The 18,852-nt window shown below is 40.1% G+C and overlaps 1 protein-coding gene across 2 annotated transcripts in view; it reads right to left on the reverse strand.

The window, feature by feature from the left end:
- LOC114661141 (centriolar coiled-coil protein of 110 kDa-like) overlaps positions 1 to 18,852 on the reverse strand; it is a 72,433-nt gene that overhangs the window by 13,531 nt on the left and 40,050 nt on the right. For both annotated transcript variants that reach the window (XM_028814303.2, XM_051933398.1), the window contains 7 exons: positions 17,050 to 17,177; positions 11,476 to 11,647; positions 11,008 to 11,114; positions 9,658 to 9,774; positions 4,641 to 4,742; positions 506 to 622; positions 10 to 89 (listed from right to left, as the gene is read on the reverse strand). In XM_028814303.2, coding sequence (XP_028670136.1) covers positions 10 to 89; positions 506 to 622; positions 4,641 to 4,742; positions 9,658 to 9,774; positions 11,008 to 11,114; positions 11,476 to 11,647; positions 17,050 to 17,177 — 823 coding nt within the window. The remainder of the gene's footprint in view (positions 1 to 9; positions 90 to 505; positions 623 to 4,640; positions 4,743 to 9,657; positions 9,775 to 11,007; positions 11,115 to 11,475; positions 11,648 to 17,049; positions 17,178 to 18,852) is intronic.

An 18,852-nucleotide genomic window follows, 5' to 3' on the forward strand; every position in this document is an offset into this window, starting at 1 on the left:
AGCTCTAACCTTGTTTGCTTCTTTCTGTCAAGAAATTTTTGGGTGGCGGCTGAGAGTGTGACTCTATCCCGTGCATTCTTGGATTTCTCCTGTAAGAAAATATAAAAGTTTACTATATATACTGTAGATACTAAAATACTAAAAGAAATCTTTCAATTAAATAACCTCTAAACAAAATAATCAATTATTAGGTTCTGTTTTTAAGAATTAAATTAATACACAGTGAGCTGTTCTAGGGGGGCTGGCAGTGGGAGGTGTCTTGTAGGGTCACAAACAAAAACACACTTGTAAAAGATGGAGGCAATTTTTTAAACTCTTAGCTCTAACTAATATTGCTGAATGACTTCTACGCAGAAAGGAACTGAAGAAAAGGCACAAAAGACATTTAAAATAAATCAGCATAGAACCAACAACACACTGATGTGCCTTCTAGTGCACCACATCCCACCACCACCTTCCACCCCCGATGGCCCCCAAACAGCCTTCAGGATCCCAGTCAACATACCAGTTCCCGCAGACGTCTTTCCTGGCGCAGTTGGCGATCCTGCTGCAGCAGCCCGAGCCTCTCGTGGAGTGGCAACAAGAAGAAAATGTCATGTATGTCAAAGAGCGCAGCCCGTAACTAGGGAACACAACAAAGATACAGATAAGTCAAGTTGCTGAACTTTCCTAAAATCTTTACCCAGAATGCAAGTGTGCACAGTCTGATTAAATGTTATTTTAGCAACAGAGAATATGAAAATAAAACCAGTCCTTTGAAAACATTTAAATGATGTAGAGAATTAAAATAAAGATGTAAATAAATAAATCCAACAGTGAACATGAACCAGACAAAAAACTCTAACTGGACAAGCGAATGCAAGATGTGCCAGCGACCACATCATATTCATACTTTCCCTAAAGATACCGTCTGGTTTATACTGTACCATGCAAACGTCTTAGACCGCAGTAAAAAATAAGCTCTGTATTATCAAAGTCAAAAATTCTTGTGTGTTTAGGTGGTTATTGTTTGTTTATTATAATACTAGCTGTCCCCCGCGGCTCCACCCACATAGCAGTGAAACAGGACAAACTTTAAAAATCAATAAAAATGTAATTCTGACCAAGTGGAAGGTAAGTACGCTCCAATGTCAAACGTTGGCACAGTATCTGATCGTGTTCAGCTCTGATGGGAGAGCGTCCCCCACGTGGGGAGAAGAGCATGTGGCCGTGATATTTCTGGCAGTCAGCAGCTATCCTCCAAAACACACGCAGCTCTGATCTCTCTCTCAAAAACGTCAACGTTACTCCTTAACAATCTGTAGATAAAAACGTCTGTTGAACAAACAGGTATTGCTAAGTAAAAGGAGGCAAAGTACGCTCCAACATGTGGCGAGAGGTAGACGACTCGAACGGAGGCTGATGCGTGAGTGAGGAGGGAACCGCCAAAGCCCGCCGTGTCTCTCTCGGATTCGCGCAAATAAATCGGTACCACAAGTGAACTATGATACTTAGCGCAATGAGAGAAGTCGCAAAATGAACCGGAATGTACAAGCAAATCATAGTAAAAAAAAAAAAAACGATCTTATTCTGTTAAGTAGTTCTCTCGTGAAAAACAAACAGACAGATTTTATATATATATATATATATATATATCTATCTATTATAAAAAACATCTTGGGAGGAAGACTAGGAAAACGTGATCTTCTCGTAAGACAATTTGACGTCATGCGAGAGACACTTTAACGTCACAAAAACAACACGCAGCTCAGCAGCAGAAAGACACCAAATGATCCGACGGCTTCTCCTTAGCGTGCGTTCAGTTGCCCCCCGCTGCACAACGTCAGCAGCATTATACGTCCTGCAAGAAATAGATTTAACCACACCCGGGGCTGGAAATAAAGGACAAATATTGTTTTTACAAATGTTTTAAAGTAAAAGTGAAAATAACAATCTCTTTAAATTGTATATCAGGTGAACGAAACCAGGGGGTGGGCGAGCAGTGGGGCAGAGCCCCCTAGTGTGTGTGTGTTATATATATATATATATATATATATATAAAAACAGGCTTTATCCCCTGCCCACTTCACTTGCCAACCCCCCAGCCTGCGCAACACGCCAGCCATTTCACATCTCTGCGGATTTCACTTTCACCAAATAACAAATCTTTTAATTCTCACGGATACGCCTCTTCATTGAGAAGAAACAGTACTTTTCCCTAAAGGGGAACACGAATTAGATAGATAGATAGATAGATAGATAGATAGATAGATAGATAGATAGATAGATAGATAGATAGATAGATAGATAGATAGATAGATAGATAGATAGATAGATAGATAGATAGATAGATAGATAGGAAAGGCACTATATAATAGATAGATAGATAGATAGATAGATAGATAGATAGATAGATAGATAGATAGATAGATAGATAGATAGATAGATAGATAGATAGATAGATAGATAGATAGATAGATAGTGCCTTTTACATATCTATCTATCTATGTAATAGATAGATAGATAGATAGATAGATAGATAGATAGATAGATAGATAGATAGATAGATAGATAGATAGATAGATAGATAGATAGATAGATAGATAGATAGATAGATAGATAGATAGATACTTTATTAATCCCAAGGGGAAATCACAATTAGATGATCTACAAGTCTCCGACTTAAAGTTTTATTCCAAAAAATATATTCAATCTCTTTTCGTTGTTCCGTTATTTCACCGAGTAATAATTTCCGTTTGTTTGCGCTAATGCGATCTTTACTATCATTTTTTTGAGACTGTCGCATTTTAATACTTTCATTATCTCTAACCTGCTCCACATGTGTGCTGCGCCAACGTTTTTGAGCCTCTTTATGATGTTCTACTTTGTTCTCCCTGTAAAAGTCTTGTATCATCCCAGGTTTTTTTTATTTAATAGGGAGATAAATATACATATTTCTATTTTATTTTATCCTGAGCTTCTGTAAAGTTTTAATTTTCCCTTGGGGGACAAATAAAGTCTGTCTGTCTGTCTTCTGAGATGGCTACAACAGCACAGGTTCAGCTCCCAAACATCTCCTTGAGGTTTGTACAGTATGTCTGTACAGTGCTTCATCTATGGAAAGTTTTGTGATGAGAGTATAATGGTGAGGTGGAGAAATCAGAGATTGATATATGAAAACTGATATGCAGGAGACATCTGATTGTTAATTTCACAGGCACTGTGGTCTAAACGGGTCGAGCCTGTCTTTTCTACCACATAGTCAGATTTATTTCCCACCACTGGCTCATATGTGGTGCTGAACAATTCATTTGATGTGTCTATGCTGAAGCTATATTTTTTTTTTTTACATAATAAACTTTTATTTTACACAACATTCTACACAAAAAGTACTATAACTAAGCACAAAGCACACACAATTACAGTACAAAGCATCAATGATAGTAAAGTGGTTTTGAAACAAACATGACATACTTTTGAATTATTATTCATCATAAAATATAACTTAGGGTTTGTTCCTGCCTTACACCCTATGCTAGGCTGGGATAAGGCTCCCCAATGAAAAAGCCCCCAACCCCACTCCCCAACTCCCCTCGAGACCCAGACCTGGATAAAGTGGGTTAGAAAATGACATGACATAAAATATACCATACGAAATAAAGGTTGAATTCCTCTGACCTCACAAGTGACTACAGGCCAAAGAAAAGAGCTTCAGAGGCGAATGCAGTGTTTGTGACAAGGAAGTGTAGAAGAAAGATGTTCTCCTGAGCACCTTGTACTCTGAGTATTTGGTGACTAAAAACTTTCATTTCAGCAATGCTTGTAAGCCCCTGTTACGAAGGCTATGAACTGACAAAAATATATTGTGCAAGGGCTCAACAAAATCAGTTTCTATATGATTCAAACTGTTTTCTTGGTTAACTTCCTCAAAGTAAATGAGACAGGGTGAAGAAGTCACAAGGTCGCAGGGGGTATGTAACATTTGTCTTTGGCCAATATTGGAGACTGTAAGAAAATGCTTAGTTAGAGATATAGGAAAAAGCTTAGCTTTTATATATTGTTTTAAGGAACTAACCATTGTTGTTGTTTTGCAGTACTTGTGTAATTAAAATCACAAGACAAAGCGCTATAAAAACTTTGGGATACCCTGGCCGGGGGGCAGATGAAGGGCGGTGTCCTAGGACTGCGCTTCTCTGTCATTTTACCTTTGCCTGGTGTGTTTGAATAAAAGATTTTTACTAACTTTAAATATATCTCTCTGTCTTCAGTCACGAGAAACGACACCATAGAAAAAGTTTCCACAGCAGCAATGACTGATGCTTTCTCTGAATGATTCTGTGCTATTTTCCTCAATATTGTATCCACAAGGTCAAAGTTCTCACATCAGTTGAAGCTCGAGACCTTATCTAAAGCTCCCACTCTTCTGTGCTTTGTTTCAGTAAGTGTGGTGAACCTGAGGTTTGGAAATGTGTCTACTTTCAGATAAGATTATTATTAATGTGCAGTAGACACCATCAAATTTATAAAAAATGAAGTACATGCATTATAAAGGTTAAAATTTCCATTTGGGGAGTAGAGTTTACATATTTATGTACAAATGTTAGCTAATTTAAGTGGTCATGTTTTACAAAAGCTTGGAATTTTATTTTGTTTTAATGTACCTGTGCCAGGACCCTCTCCTGCAGAGAAAGATCTTGAGCAGAAATGGCTCCTCTCTTCTGTGGTGCTTCATTCAGGAATGTGCCAATGAACTCCAAAGTATCCTAAATACAGAAGAATTTATTGCAAACTTTGAACAATACAAACACAATAAGGGAATGCGAAGAGTGAGACAAATTTATTAAAAAGCTTGACACACTAAAGAAGTATTAGAATCACAATTATCTGCATAAATGCCCACGCTGAAACTGTACTACTATCCATTTCCTATGCTTGACAGTAGTGGATACGAGGAAGGAATCCCCCATCTAAGAATGGCTGTCAGCCCACTACATGGCCACAATGGGACAATTCAGAACTGCCAATCAAGCACACACTATAGTACATGCACTTACCACTCAAGAGTAACCAACAACAACACCTGAAGCACTTTACACAAAGGATCATGGAAATCTGGAAGAAATATCAATTCATGTAGTTGTAGGTTTTTTAAAATGGGAAAACTTAGATAGTCACCAACTCAGTTAACTGAAGGGACTAAATGGTCTCCTCAGTGTTTTCTTCTTCTTCTTCTTCTTTCGGCTCCTCCCGTTAGGAGTTGCCACAGTGGATCATCTTCTTCCATATCTTCCTGTCCTCTGCGTCTTTCTCCATTACACCCACCACATTCATGTCCCCTCTCACCACATCCATAAACCTTCTCTTAGGCCTTCTTCTTTTGCTCTTCCCTGGCAGCTCTATCCTTAGCACCCTTTTCCCAAAATACCCAGCATGTCTCCTCTGCACATGTCCAAACCAACACAATCTCGCCTCTCTGACTTTGTCTCCCAACCGTCCAACTTGAGCTGACCATCTAATGTCCTCATTTCTAATCCTGTCCATCCTCGTCACACCCAATACAAATCTTAACATCTTTAACTCTGCCACCTCCAGCTCTGTCTCCTGCTTTCTTGGTCAGTGCCACCGTCTCCAGTCCATATAACATAGCTGGTCTCACTACCGTCCTGTTGGCCTTTCCTTTCACTCTTGCTGATACCCGTCTGTCACAAATTACTCCTGACACTCATCTCTACCCACTCCACCCTGCCTGCACTCTCTTTTTCACCTCTCTTCCACAATCCTCAGTGTTGTAAAAGTTTGAAATGATCTTACTAAGCTTGTTTCAATAAGAAGAAAATATCTGCTGCTGTCAGGAACTGAATTACAGTCTAATTTTGTTAATAGAAAATAAAGAGAAATGCATTAAGATTGATATATACGACAGATATCTTCATAATTGAAAGAGGGTCTCTGTCATTAATGAAGAAGTGGAAAGCCATTCCTAATACACATTTAGAAGCCACCCATTTGCAAAAATAATATTTTTCTCTAGTTGGGGTTTCTATTCAGCCAGATAGAAAGAAAGAAAGAAAGAAAGAAAGAAAGAAAGAAAGAAAGAAAGAAAGAAAGAAAGAAAGAAAGAAAGAAAGAAAGAAAGAAAGAAAGAAAGAAAGAAAGAACTTTTATTTGTCACCATTATCTTTCTTTCTTTCTTTCTATCTATCTTAGTGCCTTTTATGTATATATATATCTGTCTATCTATCTATCAATCACACAGTGCCATTCATATCTATCTATCTTTTATATAGTACCCTTCATGCCTGTCTATCACAATAGCTTTAGGCTCAAGGCCGCGTGGGCATCAGTTCATAGCAGGGTACACTCAAGCACTCACCCGCTCTCAAATATTGGACCAGTTAATCTAAACTGCTTGTATTTGGAATATGGAATTGGAGTTTGTGGAGTTAAATGCACACAAGCAGCTCCTGGGATGAGATTTGATCCCGAGTTTGCGGGACTGTCGGGCAGCAGCACTAATCACTGCATTACTGTATTGGGCCTTAAATGCTTTATCGAAATTGATAAAACTGGCAGATTTTATTTTACCTCCTAATGTACTTAATCTGATGGCGAGATGCTGTTGTAAAATCATCCATCCACTTTCCAACCTGCTGAATCCGAACACAGGGTCACGGGGGTCTGCTGGAGCCAATCCCAACCAACACAGGGCGCAAGGCAGGAACCAATCCTGGGCAGGGTGCCAACCCACCGCAGGACACACACAAACACACCCACACACCAAGCACACACTAGGGCCAATTTAGAATCGCCAATCCACCTAACCTGCATGTGTTTGGACTGTGGGAGGAAACCGGAGAGCCCGGAGGAAACTGTTGTAAAATCAGATTTTCCTAAAAAAAAGAATAAAGAAAATACCTTTATATATTATTGTTTAAATTATTTATTTATTTTTTCTCTGTTTAGTTGACCTCAGACCAGCGCCAGGAAATGACTCAGTACAGGCAACGCGCTGTGGAGCTCGAAATGGAGAGGCAGGGAGTATGACGGAGTATCTGTCTATCTAGATGTACCACTAAGAAATTAATCCACCAAGACAGACTCACGTCACTCCCCTTTCCAGGTCCGTACTAACTCCTACTTTCTCTTCTGTTCTTTTTCTGGTTTTTTGTGGTGGTGATCTGCGCCACCACCACCTGAGCAAAGCACCATAATGTTCCTACATTGATGGATTAAAGGCCTGAAGTCCACATGACCGTCATCATCAACTTCTGCCATGAGAACCCTGAATACAATGAGAACTAACTGAGATCATTTATGTTACGTAGAATGCCTAGAAGGGGCTGGGTGGTCTCGTGGCCCAGACCCCCTGCAGATTTTTTTCTTTTTCTGCAGCCGTCTGGAGTTTTGATTTTTCTGTCCTCCCTGGCCATCAGACCTTACTTTTATTCAATGTTAATTCGTGTTCCCTAATTCTATTTTCTTATTTGTCTTTTTTTCTCTTTCTTCATCATGTAAAGCACTTTGAGTGACATCATTTGTATGAAAATGTGATATAGAAAGAAATGTTGTTGTTGTAGTAGCACACATCCAGTTCAAGCCATTGATGCTTGCCAACAGAGCAGTCAGCAGTTCAGCATATACTAATTTGGTGGTCCCCATTAGCTCCTAATGCTCCATTCCACCCACTCAGGTCTGCTAAAGAACAGCTTCAGGACTTACCACCTCAACGTGGTACCAAATTTCAAGGTAGACTCTTTATTTGTGCAGCTCCCCACTGGTCAAATGAATTACTGGGTCCCTCAATGAATTTAAGAAACATTAAAGACTTTCCATCTTTCTAAATACCTTACTAATTACTGATGGTCTTAATGCCAGGTTCTTTGTAGCAAAGGTAAAGTCAACTAGTGCTGTGCTTGAATTGGTTTAAGGCAGGGGTGGACAAAGTCAGTCCTGGAGGGCTGCAGTGGGTTCAGGTTTTTGTTCCAACCCAGTTGCTTAATTAGAAAACAATCCGTGCCAATAATTTAATTTCATGGCTTGTTAGTGCTTTAACTCTGCCATGTCAGGTCATTCTCATATCCTAGATTTTTTTTTCCTTTCTAAGGATGTCACTTAAATGATTTGAAGGCTAAAACAGATGACTAATTCTCAGTCCTTCACTTTTTTTCTCTTCACTTTTCTACCAGATATTTAATAAAACCAAATAGTGCATGATAAATACACACAGGTGTAAATGGAAACAAACTAAATGGAGAAATGCTGGTCTCTTTTGTTATTTGTATCTTATTGCTAATAAGGAGCAATTAAAAACCAACAGCTGTTTAAGACTAAAATAAGCAATAAGGATTCAAAATCTTAGCAATTGAGACAATTAAAATGAAGCAGAAGTGTTACTTGAGCAATAAGTGTTTCTTATTAAGCAATTGGGTTGGAACAAAAACCTGCAGCCACTGCGGCCCTCCAGGAATGACTTTGCCAACCCCTGGTTTAAGGTCTAAAGTCCTTTTCACTTGCTTCTGTCAATTTACGTCTCCTCATTTGAAACACTAGTTTCAAAATAGACACTTTGAAATTTCTTATGTTGACCTCATCAGTAAGTTGGTTTGGACAAAAATATCTGCTAAATGAATAAATGTAACTCTGAAAGGGACTCTAAAGTAGGGGTGTCGAACTCTGGGCCTGGAGGGCCGCAATGGCTACAGGTTTTCATTCTAACCCTTTTCCTGATCAATGATTAGTTTTCACTGCTAATTAACTCATTTTCCCTTCATTTTAATAGCCCCTGTTTTTAAGGATTCAGTCCTTTGAATTGATTTGTTTCTTCATTAAATGGCAGCCAAACAGAAATGAGACGTGAAACGAGCCAACAGATGACCAGCTAAACTGGGATTTCAAACTCCAACCAATTTCACTCCAACCAGTTTCTTAATCAGAAGCTGATTCTTGCTGTTAATTAAACCCATTATTTAATTCAATGGCTTGCTGCTGCTCTCATTCTGCCACAGCAGACATTTCCAAATCTGTTAATTTTTCTGTTTTTTCTAAGAACACCGTCAAAATGTTTTGGTGACCTGAGAGATCAACCTTACTGAGACCTTCACCTTTCTTTATTTTCAGATATTGTGTGATGGGCACAGGTGAGCTGGTCATGTGGCGGCTTGTTTTGGGTCTCATTATTGTTTGGCTGATAATTAAGGAAAAAGAGACAAGTTAATTAAAACTAAAGCAAAAGAAGTTAATTAGCAGTAAAAACGGCTCACTAATGAAGAAGATGGTTAGAATGAAAACCTGCAGCCACTGCGGCCCTCCAGGACCGGAGTTCGACACCTGTGCTCTAAACCATCATAAGGCACACACTCATAGGCACACCTTGGCTCACATGAGCCCAATATAAAGACACCAGTAAACATGGCTACAGGCCTTTCTTCTGTAAAAAGAATGAAGTACTGTAAGGCACAAATAAAACCTGCTTTTCCACCATGTTACCCCATTCATAATTATTTACTATATTATTAAAAACACTATGCTTTCACTCCAATTGCAGTTAATACTTAAGAACAAGGAATAAAAAATACTCTGAATGCCATGCTTGTGACAAATTGTACTTTATATATTCCACTGGCACTTTAGTCAAGGACCTCTACATTTTCAAAGTTTAAAGTGAACTCAATCACTAACCTTAATTGTCTTGCGTAGATGCTTAACCTTTTCAGTCTCCAACAATCTGCGAGTTAGAAAGCCCTTTACCAGAGCGGTCAGCTTACAAAACCTGTGATGAAGCTCTGGGCTAATGGCCTACAAGTCAAAGGAAAAGCAAAAATTAAAAACAAGCAGGGAAAGCAGGGTTTTTTTTTTTTTTTTTTGCATAATGACAAGATGTGACGGCCTGGGTTGGCTGCAGCTGTGCGAACACCCTTTGAACCCGGGTGGTCAAGAGTCATGTCCGAGGATGAGCCAGGCAATGAGGACACAGAACAGGAACAGGAGGTACAAGTGCGCTCACTGCTTTTATTTCACAAAGTGTCCCAGAAAATCAAATCAAGTGCAGAGCAAAAGTCTTCTTATAAGTAAGTCAAAAGAAATATTCTTAATAATAGTGGAGATTAACATACTAATAAATAAAACCAAAAAGGTTACATTCAGAGGTTAAAACACTCAGGATCTGTCTCTTTAAAACCATCACAAGCCTCTTGTGCCTCCTTTCAAAACTGTTGTCTCCTCTGCTCTATGTTTACGATCCTCTCAGCACACGGAGACATCCTGACAAGTGCAGTCATCCCTCTGCCTTTAGCGGGGACCCCCGAGCCCATCTGATTTCGTCTGCCATCTTTCCCCAGCATCTGCAGAATCCCACTTTACAGCTGTTGGCCACTGAAGGCTATTACTGAAACAGTCACCTAATGTGACGTGGTCTCAAGTGCTTGAAAATGAAAATATAAGGTACCTCTTCAATTCACCTTCACTATTTTTTGTACACTAAAGACTTTTATTTTTGCTCTCAGATAATAGCCACATTTGCTATATTCTGATAATGGGTAGCCCTTCTTGCTCTTTTTTTTTTTTTTTTTTTGTTATCAGATAAAACAGTGCATTTGGTTTGGTATTTTTACCCCAGGGCGGCACGGTGGCACAGTGGTAGCGTTGCTGCCTCGCAGTAAGGAGACCTGGGTTCACTTCCTGGGTCCTTCCTGTGTGGAGTTTGCATGTTCTCCCCGTGTCTGCGTGGGTTTCCTCCCTCAGTCCAAAGACATGCAGGTTAACATTGGCGATCCTAAATTGTCCCTAGTGTGTGCTTAATGTGTGGTTGCGTGTGCCCTGCCCGGGGTTTGTTTCCTGCCTTGTGCCCCGTGTTGGCTGGGATTGGCTCCAGCAGACCCCCGTGACCCTGTGTTAGGATATAGCGGGTTGGATAATGGATGGATGGATTTTTACCCCATGAGACAAGTAAAAGGATTGCTAAATGGAGGTAATTAAAGTTACGTTAAAGAAAATGGATAGTGAGGAATACACAACAAACAGCATATTCACCTGAGATATGTGATGGTAAGACTTGCTGCCTCTATGCGGCCCATAAAGCAGAGCAGGTGACTGAGTGGCAGGATAGGAATATCCAGGGCAGAGCTGGGCTACATATCCTGAACAAAGAAAACATTAAGAGTCGGATCAAAATTCCTGAACAAAGAAAACATTAAGAGTCGGATCAAAGGCAAAGACAGACAGCAAAGCCCATAGTCAAAATGAGAACATTTATCAAGATTTCGGGACTTTGGACTTACTGTTAAGGAAGACAAAGCAAAGATGGTAGGTAGTTCTTGAGTTGTTTTAAAAGCTTTACTCATTGACACATATGACAAGTTATGAGGCAAGTGAGAAGATGGAAAATGAAGTTGTGAAGAATAAGCCCAACAGGCTGATGAGAAGGAGCCAGGAGTGTGATGAGTAGGGAGTTATCCTATTAGGCAACGCCATTGTTACAGAGTGCGAGGAGAAACTTACCACTGCCAGCGGAGCTACAGGCAGACATGATCTCTTCTTGTAGTAGGGTCATTCGACTTGGACAGCTCTCACTAACTGCTCTCCAGTCTGCTGGAATTTCATCGTGCTTCTCACTGGAAACTGATAGGTCACTCTTGTCATTTTTCAGGTGTCTTTCCTGTTCTACCATTTCCTAAACAACACACAACATTATCCAGTTATGCTGTAATTCCACTTAAAGTTGGTATTCAGTGTTGTATGCGACGAAGCGTTAGCATAGTATCCTGACAGGATGTAAATAGAGACAATAAAATAAACTTGAAGTTATGAAGTACTCTTCATGTGATGACTCTGTTCTGCGTGTTACCCCCCTTTACTTAACTCAATCATTAATGTGAACACATGCTCAAGAACTGAAAATACTTTTTAAAATTGAAAACACTTCAGTATACAGAAAGAGGTGTTTATCATGCTAACAAACATGTCCAAAGTACTAGACTGTTACCACAATTATTTAGTTAAGGTAGCTGTAAGGGGAGCTGCCTCTTTGCTTTCCAGTCTGTCTGAAGGCAAAATAATCTAAAAGCCAAAAAATAGATGGAACTTAAATATATGGAATTTTATTTGTCCACAGGGGGAAATTTGACTTTTATAGAAGCTCTTAAAATAAATAAATATATAAATCGATAAGGCGGCACGGTGGCGCAGTGGGTAGCGCTGCTGCCTCACAGTAAGGAGACCTGGGTTTGCTTCCCTGGTCCTCCCTGCATGTTCTCCCTGTGTCTGCGTGGGTTTCCTCCCACAGTTCAAAGACATGCAGGTTAGGTGCGTTGGTGATTATAAAATGTCCCTAGTGTGTGTGTGTGTGTGTGTGTGTGTACGCACGCCCTGTGATGGGCTGGCACACTGCCCGGGGTTTGTTTCCTGCCTTGTTTGGCTTTTCCTGGATTGGCTCCAGCAGACCCCCGTGACCCTGTAGTTAGGATATAACGGGTTGGATAATGGATGGATGAATAAATCGATAAATAAATATAGACAAACACGAACCAGAATGACTAAAAAGAGAGACAATTAAAAAGAAAGAAAAACATCTGACTTGGTAGTGCCAGTCCCAGTGAGGCATTACGCAGGTGTATTGCCTTTTGGCATATAATACAGTACAATACAATTTATTTTTATATAGCACAAAATCACACAAAAAGTGCATTTCTTCACACACTTTTGCTGAATAATTTGCTGGCTGAAAACCCTCAGTGTTGGTGTATCAGAGGGAGAATGTGCAGCATTGTTCATAATGGCACTCAGTTTTTTCTTCATTCTTTCCTTCTCTACTTAACTCTAGGGGGTCCAGAGTGGACCCCATAACGGAGCCTGCGTTTTCAATCAGTTCTTTTATTCAGTGGGCCTCTCTTACAGTGATGTTACCACACAGAGCATAGAAAAAATGCACTGGCCATCACAGGGTTGTAGAAGATGTGAAGGATGTCACTTCCCACATTAAAAGAACGCAGTCTCCTAAGAAAAAACAGCCTGGTCTGCTCTTTTATCTACAGCTCCTCTGTGTTACAAGACCAGTCCAATCTGTCATTGATGTGGACCCCCCAAGTGCTTGTAAGAGTGCACCACCCCCACATCCACTCCCTGAATACGAACAACGCACTGAGGCTCTTTGGTGCAGCCAAAGTCAATAACCAATTCCTTGGTTTTGCTGATGTTTAGGAAAGTGTAAACTATCAACTTTTTCCAGACCATTAAAAAAAATGCAATGTCACGGTAATTTATGCTTTATATTGTCACACACGTGCGTATGGGAAGCAGCTAAAGGGCTTGAATGAGAATAATTCCGAGCCAGACTGAGAGGTGGCGGAGTGCACGGACTCTTTCTCTCGTTTTTCTATAGACCGTTCACAGGAACTTCCACCTGGCCCTGATGATGTCATTCCTAGTTCCGGCCCCTTTGACGTCACTTCCTGGTGTGAGCCTATGGATGAAGACCCTTCCGGTTCCTGCCCCTTTGATGTCACTTCCTACACTGACCTATAAAACAACCATCTTTCCTCCATCCACTCAGTTCTGTTCTGGACTCCAAACTGTACACATCACTACAAACCTTTCAAAAACATTTTTGCAGCCAGGGAATAATATACGGATGGCTGCCCTGAATCTTTCTGTGGCTTCTTTGATTTTGTGACAATGTATCTTTACAAATGATTATCTATTACTGCTATATTTAGTTATTAACACACATTTAGCTTCCATTTATATATACACAGCACATTTTATGTATACAGCTTTTACCAGGAAAATCCTGTTATCCAATATAGAAACCGTGACCTCTAAGCAGAAAGTGAAGGCCCCTTTCAAGTTTAATCATTCACATACAAACTACAACATGCATAAGTGCTAAAGATTGGACAAAAGACTATTTTTAATTCACCAAGAACTTGTCAGAATGTTCTAGTTACAGACAGAAGCACAAACAACAATGAGAATTTAGGCTGTGTCACAAACGTGCGCATGGGAGGCAGCGGGGGGGGTCTAGCTAATGCTGAAACACAGGTATAGGGGGCAGTCAGGTGTGCTAATGCCTCTTCTCCCATTCTTATAGAAGCAGTAAGACCTAATCGTCTTCCTCTTTTGGCATCAGACCACACCCCCTTGATGACCTCACTTCCTCTTCTCCTTCAGGTGACCCGCCTCTTCCTTTCCCTCAGCTATAAAAGTCTACCACCTTTGCTGTGCAGACTGGCCCTGTTTGTGACTCAGTCTCAACAGACTACTCGGTGGAGTATCACGCAGTTCTTTTTCAACCCAACTCTCACAATATACAGGGTGGATCCCCCCAAACCTTTTTCCTTGTGTTTTGTCTCTCTTTACATCTGTTAATACATCCTGCTACTACCTTTGTCTATTATAACAGATTAAGATCTAAATGTAGCTTTTTTGGAATTCATCAAGCCATCCCGCCTTTGGAACTTTTCTTCAAATCATGTCACTTGGACAGATGAGCCAAGACCCCCAATAATACATAACATGTTCACGGTCCCGTTTTTAATGTTTGATCAGGGACTTTCAATTCAATGACGTGCTGTCTTTGTGAAAATCATAACTCGTCACTCTGGAGGTAGTAGGAAAAGAGAAAATTAAAACAAAATGGAGTGCCATTGTGAACAATGCTGCACATCCTCTCTGTGACCCACTAACAAAGAGGACTTTCAGCCAACGTCAAGAAATGCAACTGGGGGGCTCCTTTATAACAACAGCAATACGCCCCTCACTTGGACTGGGACTGCCAAGTCAGAACTCTTCTTTTTTAGTCTTTCTGGTGTGTGTTCAGACCATACTGTGTGTGTATATATACAGTCATATGAAAAAGTATGGGAACCCCTCTCAGTCTGCATAATAACTGACTCTCCTTTCAACAAAAAGATAACAGTGGTATGTCTTTCATTTCCTAGGAGTACTGGGGTGTTTTTTGAACAAAGATTTTTAGTGAAGCAGTATTTAGTCGTATGAAATTAAATCAAATGTGAAAAACTGGCTGTGCACAAATGTGGGTCCCCTTGTCATTTTGCTGAAGTGAATGCCTGTCACTGCTCAATGCTGATTACTTGTAACACCAAATTGGTTGGATGAGCTCATTAAGCCTTGAACTTCATAGACAAGTGTGTCCATCATGAGATATAAAGGTATTTAAGGTGGTCAATTACAAGTTGTGCTTCCTTCCCTTTGACTCTCCTCTGAAGAGTGACAGCATGGGATCCTCAAAGCAACTCTCAAAAGATCTGAAAACAAAGATTGTTCAGTCTCATGGTTTAGGGAAAGGCTACACAAAGCTATCTCAGAGGTTTAAACTGTCAGTTTCAACTGTAAGGAATGGAATCAGGAAATGGAAGGCCACAGGCACAGTTGCTGTTAAACCCAGCAGGTCTGGCAGGCCAAGAAAAATCCAGGAGCGGCATATGAGCAGGATTGTGAGAATGGTGACAGACAACCCACAGATCACCTCCAAAGACCTGCAAGAACATCTTGCTGCAAATGGTGTATCTGTACATCGTTCTACAATTCAGCGTAATTTGCACAAAGAACATCTGCATGGCAGGGTGATGAGAAAGAAGCCCTTTCTACACTCACACCACAAACAGAGTCGCTTGTTGTATACAAATGCTCATTTAGACAAGCCAGATTCATTTTGGAACAAAGTGCTTTGGACTGATGAGACAAAAATTGAGTTATTTGGTCAGAACAAAAAGCGCTTTGCATGGCAGAAGAAGAACACCGCATTCCAAGAAAAACACCTGCTACCTCCTGTCAAATTTGGTGGAGGTTCCATCATGCTGTGTGGCTGTGTGGCTAGTTCAGGGACTGGGGCCCTTGTTAAAGTCGAGGGTCGGATGAATTCAACCCAATATCAACAAATTCTTCAGGATAATGTTCAAGCATCAGTCACAAAGTTGAAGTTACGCAGGGGTTGGATATTCCAACAAGACAATGACCCAAAACACAGTTCGAAATCTAGAAAGGCATTTTTGCAAAGGGAGAAGTACAATGTTCTGGAATGGCCGTCACAGTCCCCTGACTTGAATATCATCGAAAATCTATGGGATGATTTGAAGCAGGCTGTCCAGGCTCGGCAGCAATCAAATTGAACTGAACTGGAGAGATTTTGTATGGAAGAGTGGACAACAATACCTCCATCCAGAATCCAGACACTCATCAAAGGCTATAGGAGGACAGCGTCTAGATGTTATATTTACAAAAGGAGGCTCAACTAAGTATTGAAGTCATATCTCTGTTGGGGTGCCCACATTTATGCACCTGTCTAATTTTGTTTTGATGCATATTGCATATTTTCTGTTAATCCAATAAACTTAATGTCACCGCTGAAATACTACTGTCTCCATAAGGCATGTCATATATTAAAAGGAAGTTGCTACTTTGACAGCTCAGCCAATGAGAAAGAAAAATCCAAAGAATTAGATAGATAGATAGATAGATACTTTATTAATCCCAATGGGAAATTCACAAAGAGGGTTCCCAAACATTTTCATATGACTGTAAATGTATTTATCCTCACAGGTGGCGCGGTGGTAGTGCTGCTGCTTTGCAGTAAGGAGACTGTGGAAGATTGTGGGTTCACTTCCCGGTTCCTCCCTGTGTGGATAGCGCTTTGAGTACTGAGAAAAACGCTATATAAATGTAATGAATTATTATTATTATTATTTATGCATTTAAAAGGCTTCTGTAAAAGGCTATATTTCGCCCTGGGGACAAATAAAATTCGTCTACCTAAAATTTAAGATAAATTCTGTTTTTCAGTAATATTTAACTTTTATGTCCTTCAGCTGCTTGTTTGGGGTTGGCTGTGCCTTGTGAAAGAATTAGGCAGTTAAAGCCTGTGAAAAAAACAACTTTTTCAGGGTGTGCGTCTCCCCTGTGAAATACAAATTTTATGCAAAATATGGCCATGCCGAACTCAGTAGTGCACCTGAACAAGAGTGACAGACTACAGACCTGCAAGTTTTAAATTCAGATTAGCAGCTTCTTTTAATGTGTCTGACATGCACTTATGGTTCCTATCAGCCAGAGGAGTACCTGCAGAAGCCTTTCTTTTTCTCTCTGCTGCTCAGCAAACAGAAGCGAGAGCTGCATTGCATGTTCCTCTTCCATCCGACGCCTTGCTGATGCCAAAGCAAGTATCTGCCTCTTTATTATCACCTCACCTACAAAGTAAAAACATCATAAACAAGTGGAAAAAAAAAATCCTGTCATCCTGCTTCATTCATTCAAACCCAGACTGTTACAAAAATGTACACAATGACAATAAACACACTGAGTAGCAATTAGCTAACAGGAACTAGAAAACAATTTTTAAATAGAAGATCACAAAGCAAAATTCACTGATAGTTGTCTCCAGATGTGTATATTATACAGCTGGCTCTGTGAGACTATTGGAAATGTCAGGCAATTTCTATTTACTTCACTGTTTTGCAAATTGGGGTTTGGAAGAATATTTCTTAGACATGTAAAATTATAGAACTAATTGTAAACCTGGAGTCCTCATGGTGCATATGCAAAAGTGATTTTTGACTAAATTAGTGAATGGCTCTTCATTAAAGCAGTATGTGGAATACTCAAAACCTCTTAAGACATGAATCAGCACTGAGCGAGAAGAACATTCATTGAAAAACACTATTTAAAAAAAATTTTAAAAAAAGCATAAATAAGAATAAATTCACTTCTTTGTAGGCAATATTAACCAAACTACATTAAAAACCCGAGTTAAAGCCTGTGCCACCCGATTTGTATTGCCCCCGACTCTCACCCTGTCCCTTTGACTTGTGGGTGCTTGGCCATGAGATGCTCAATGTTCAAACAATAATCTCAGGCTCGGCTCTAATTGTGGTTCTTGGTGAGGCGGTCACTGATTTAATGGAAACATTGGTAAGGATCACTTGTTGATTACTGGATAGATAGATAGATAGATAGATAGATAGATAGATAGATAGATAGATAGATAGATAGATAGATAGATAGATAGATAGATAGATAGATAGATAGATAGATAGATAGATAGATAGATAGATAGATAGATAGATAGATAGATAGATACTTTATTAATCTCAAGGGGAAATTCACAATAATTACTACAGTCAGCAGCCATACAACCTGCACTTCAGAACTGGTAAGCCACCTGAAGCCAAGGTTATCTGCACCCCCACCACCTGATCAAAGCACCGTGATGTCCCTACATTGATGGATTAAAGACCAGAAGGCCACATGACCGTCATCATCAAGTCCTTCCATGAGAACCCTGAATACAATGAGGACTGATTGAGGTCATTGATGTTAGGTAGAATGCCTAGAGGGGGCTGGGTGGTCTCGTGGCCTCAGGACCCCTGCAGATTTTATTTTTTCTCCAGCCGTCTGGAGTTTTTTTTGTTTTTTCTGTCCTCCCTGGCCATCGTACCTTCCTTTTATTCTATGTTAATTAGTGTTCTCTTATTTTAATTCTTATTTTGTCATTTTTTTCCCCTCTTTCTTCATCGTGTAAAGCACTTTGAGCTACATTATTTGTATGAAAATGTGCTGTAGAAATAAATGTTGTTGTTGTTTAGATCTGGTCAGCGCCTGGATGTTTGAACAACTAGAAAGAGGTGTTGATGAAGTCAGCAGGAGGTGCTTATGTGGTCTGTGTGTGGATCCCAATGCCCCAGTGCAGTGACAGGGACACCGTGTTGTAAGAATTGGTGCCATCCTTCAGATGAAACGCAAACCCAAGGTCCTGAATCCTGATGGTCATAAAAGATCCTTGGGTATTCTTCAAAAGGAGCAGGATGTGCTCTGATATACTGGCTAAACTGCCCACCATGACCTTGTTCATTCTGGCCCCCTAAT

Source organism: Erpetoichthys calabaricus, chromosome 11 (assembly GCF_900747795.2).
Source record: "Erpetoichthys calabaricus chromosome 11, fErpCal1.3, whole genome shotgun sequence".
Lineage (NCBI taxonomy): Eukaryota > Metazoa > Chordata > Cladistia > Polypteriformes > Polypteridae > Erpetoichthys > Erpetoichthys calabaricus.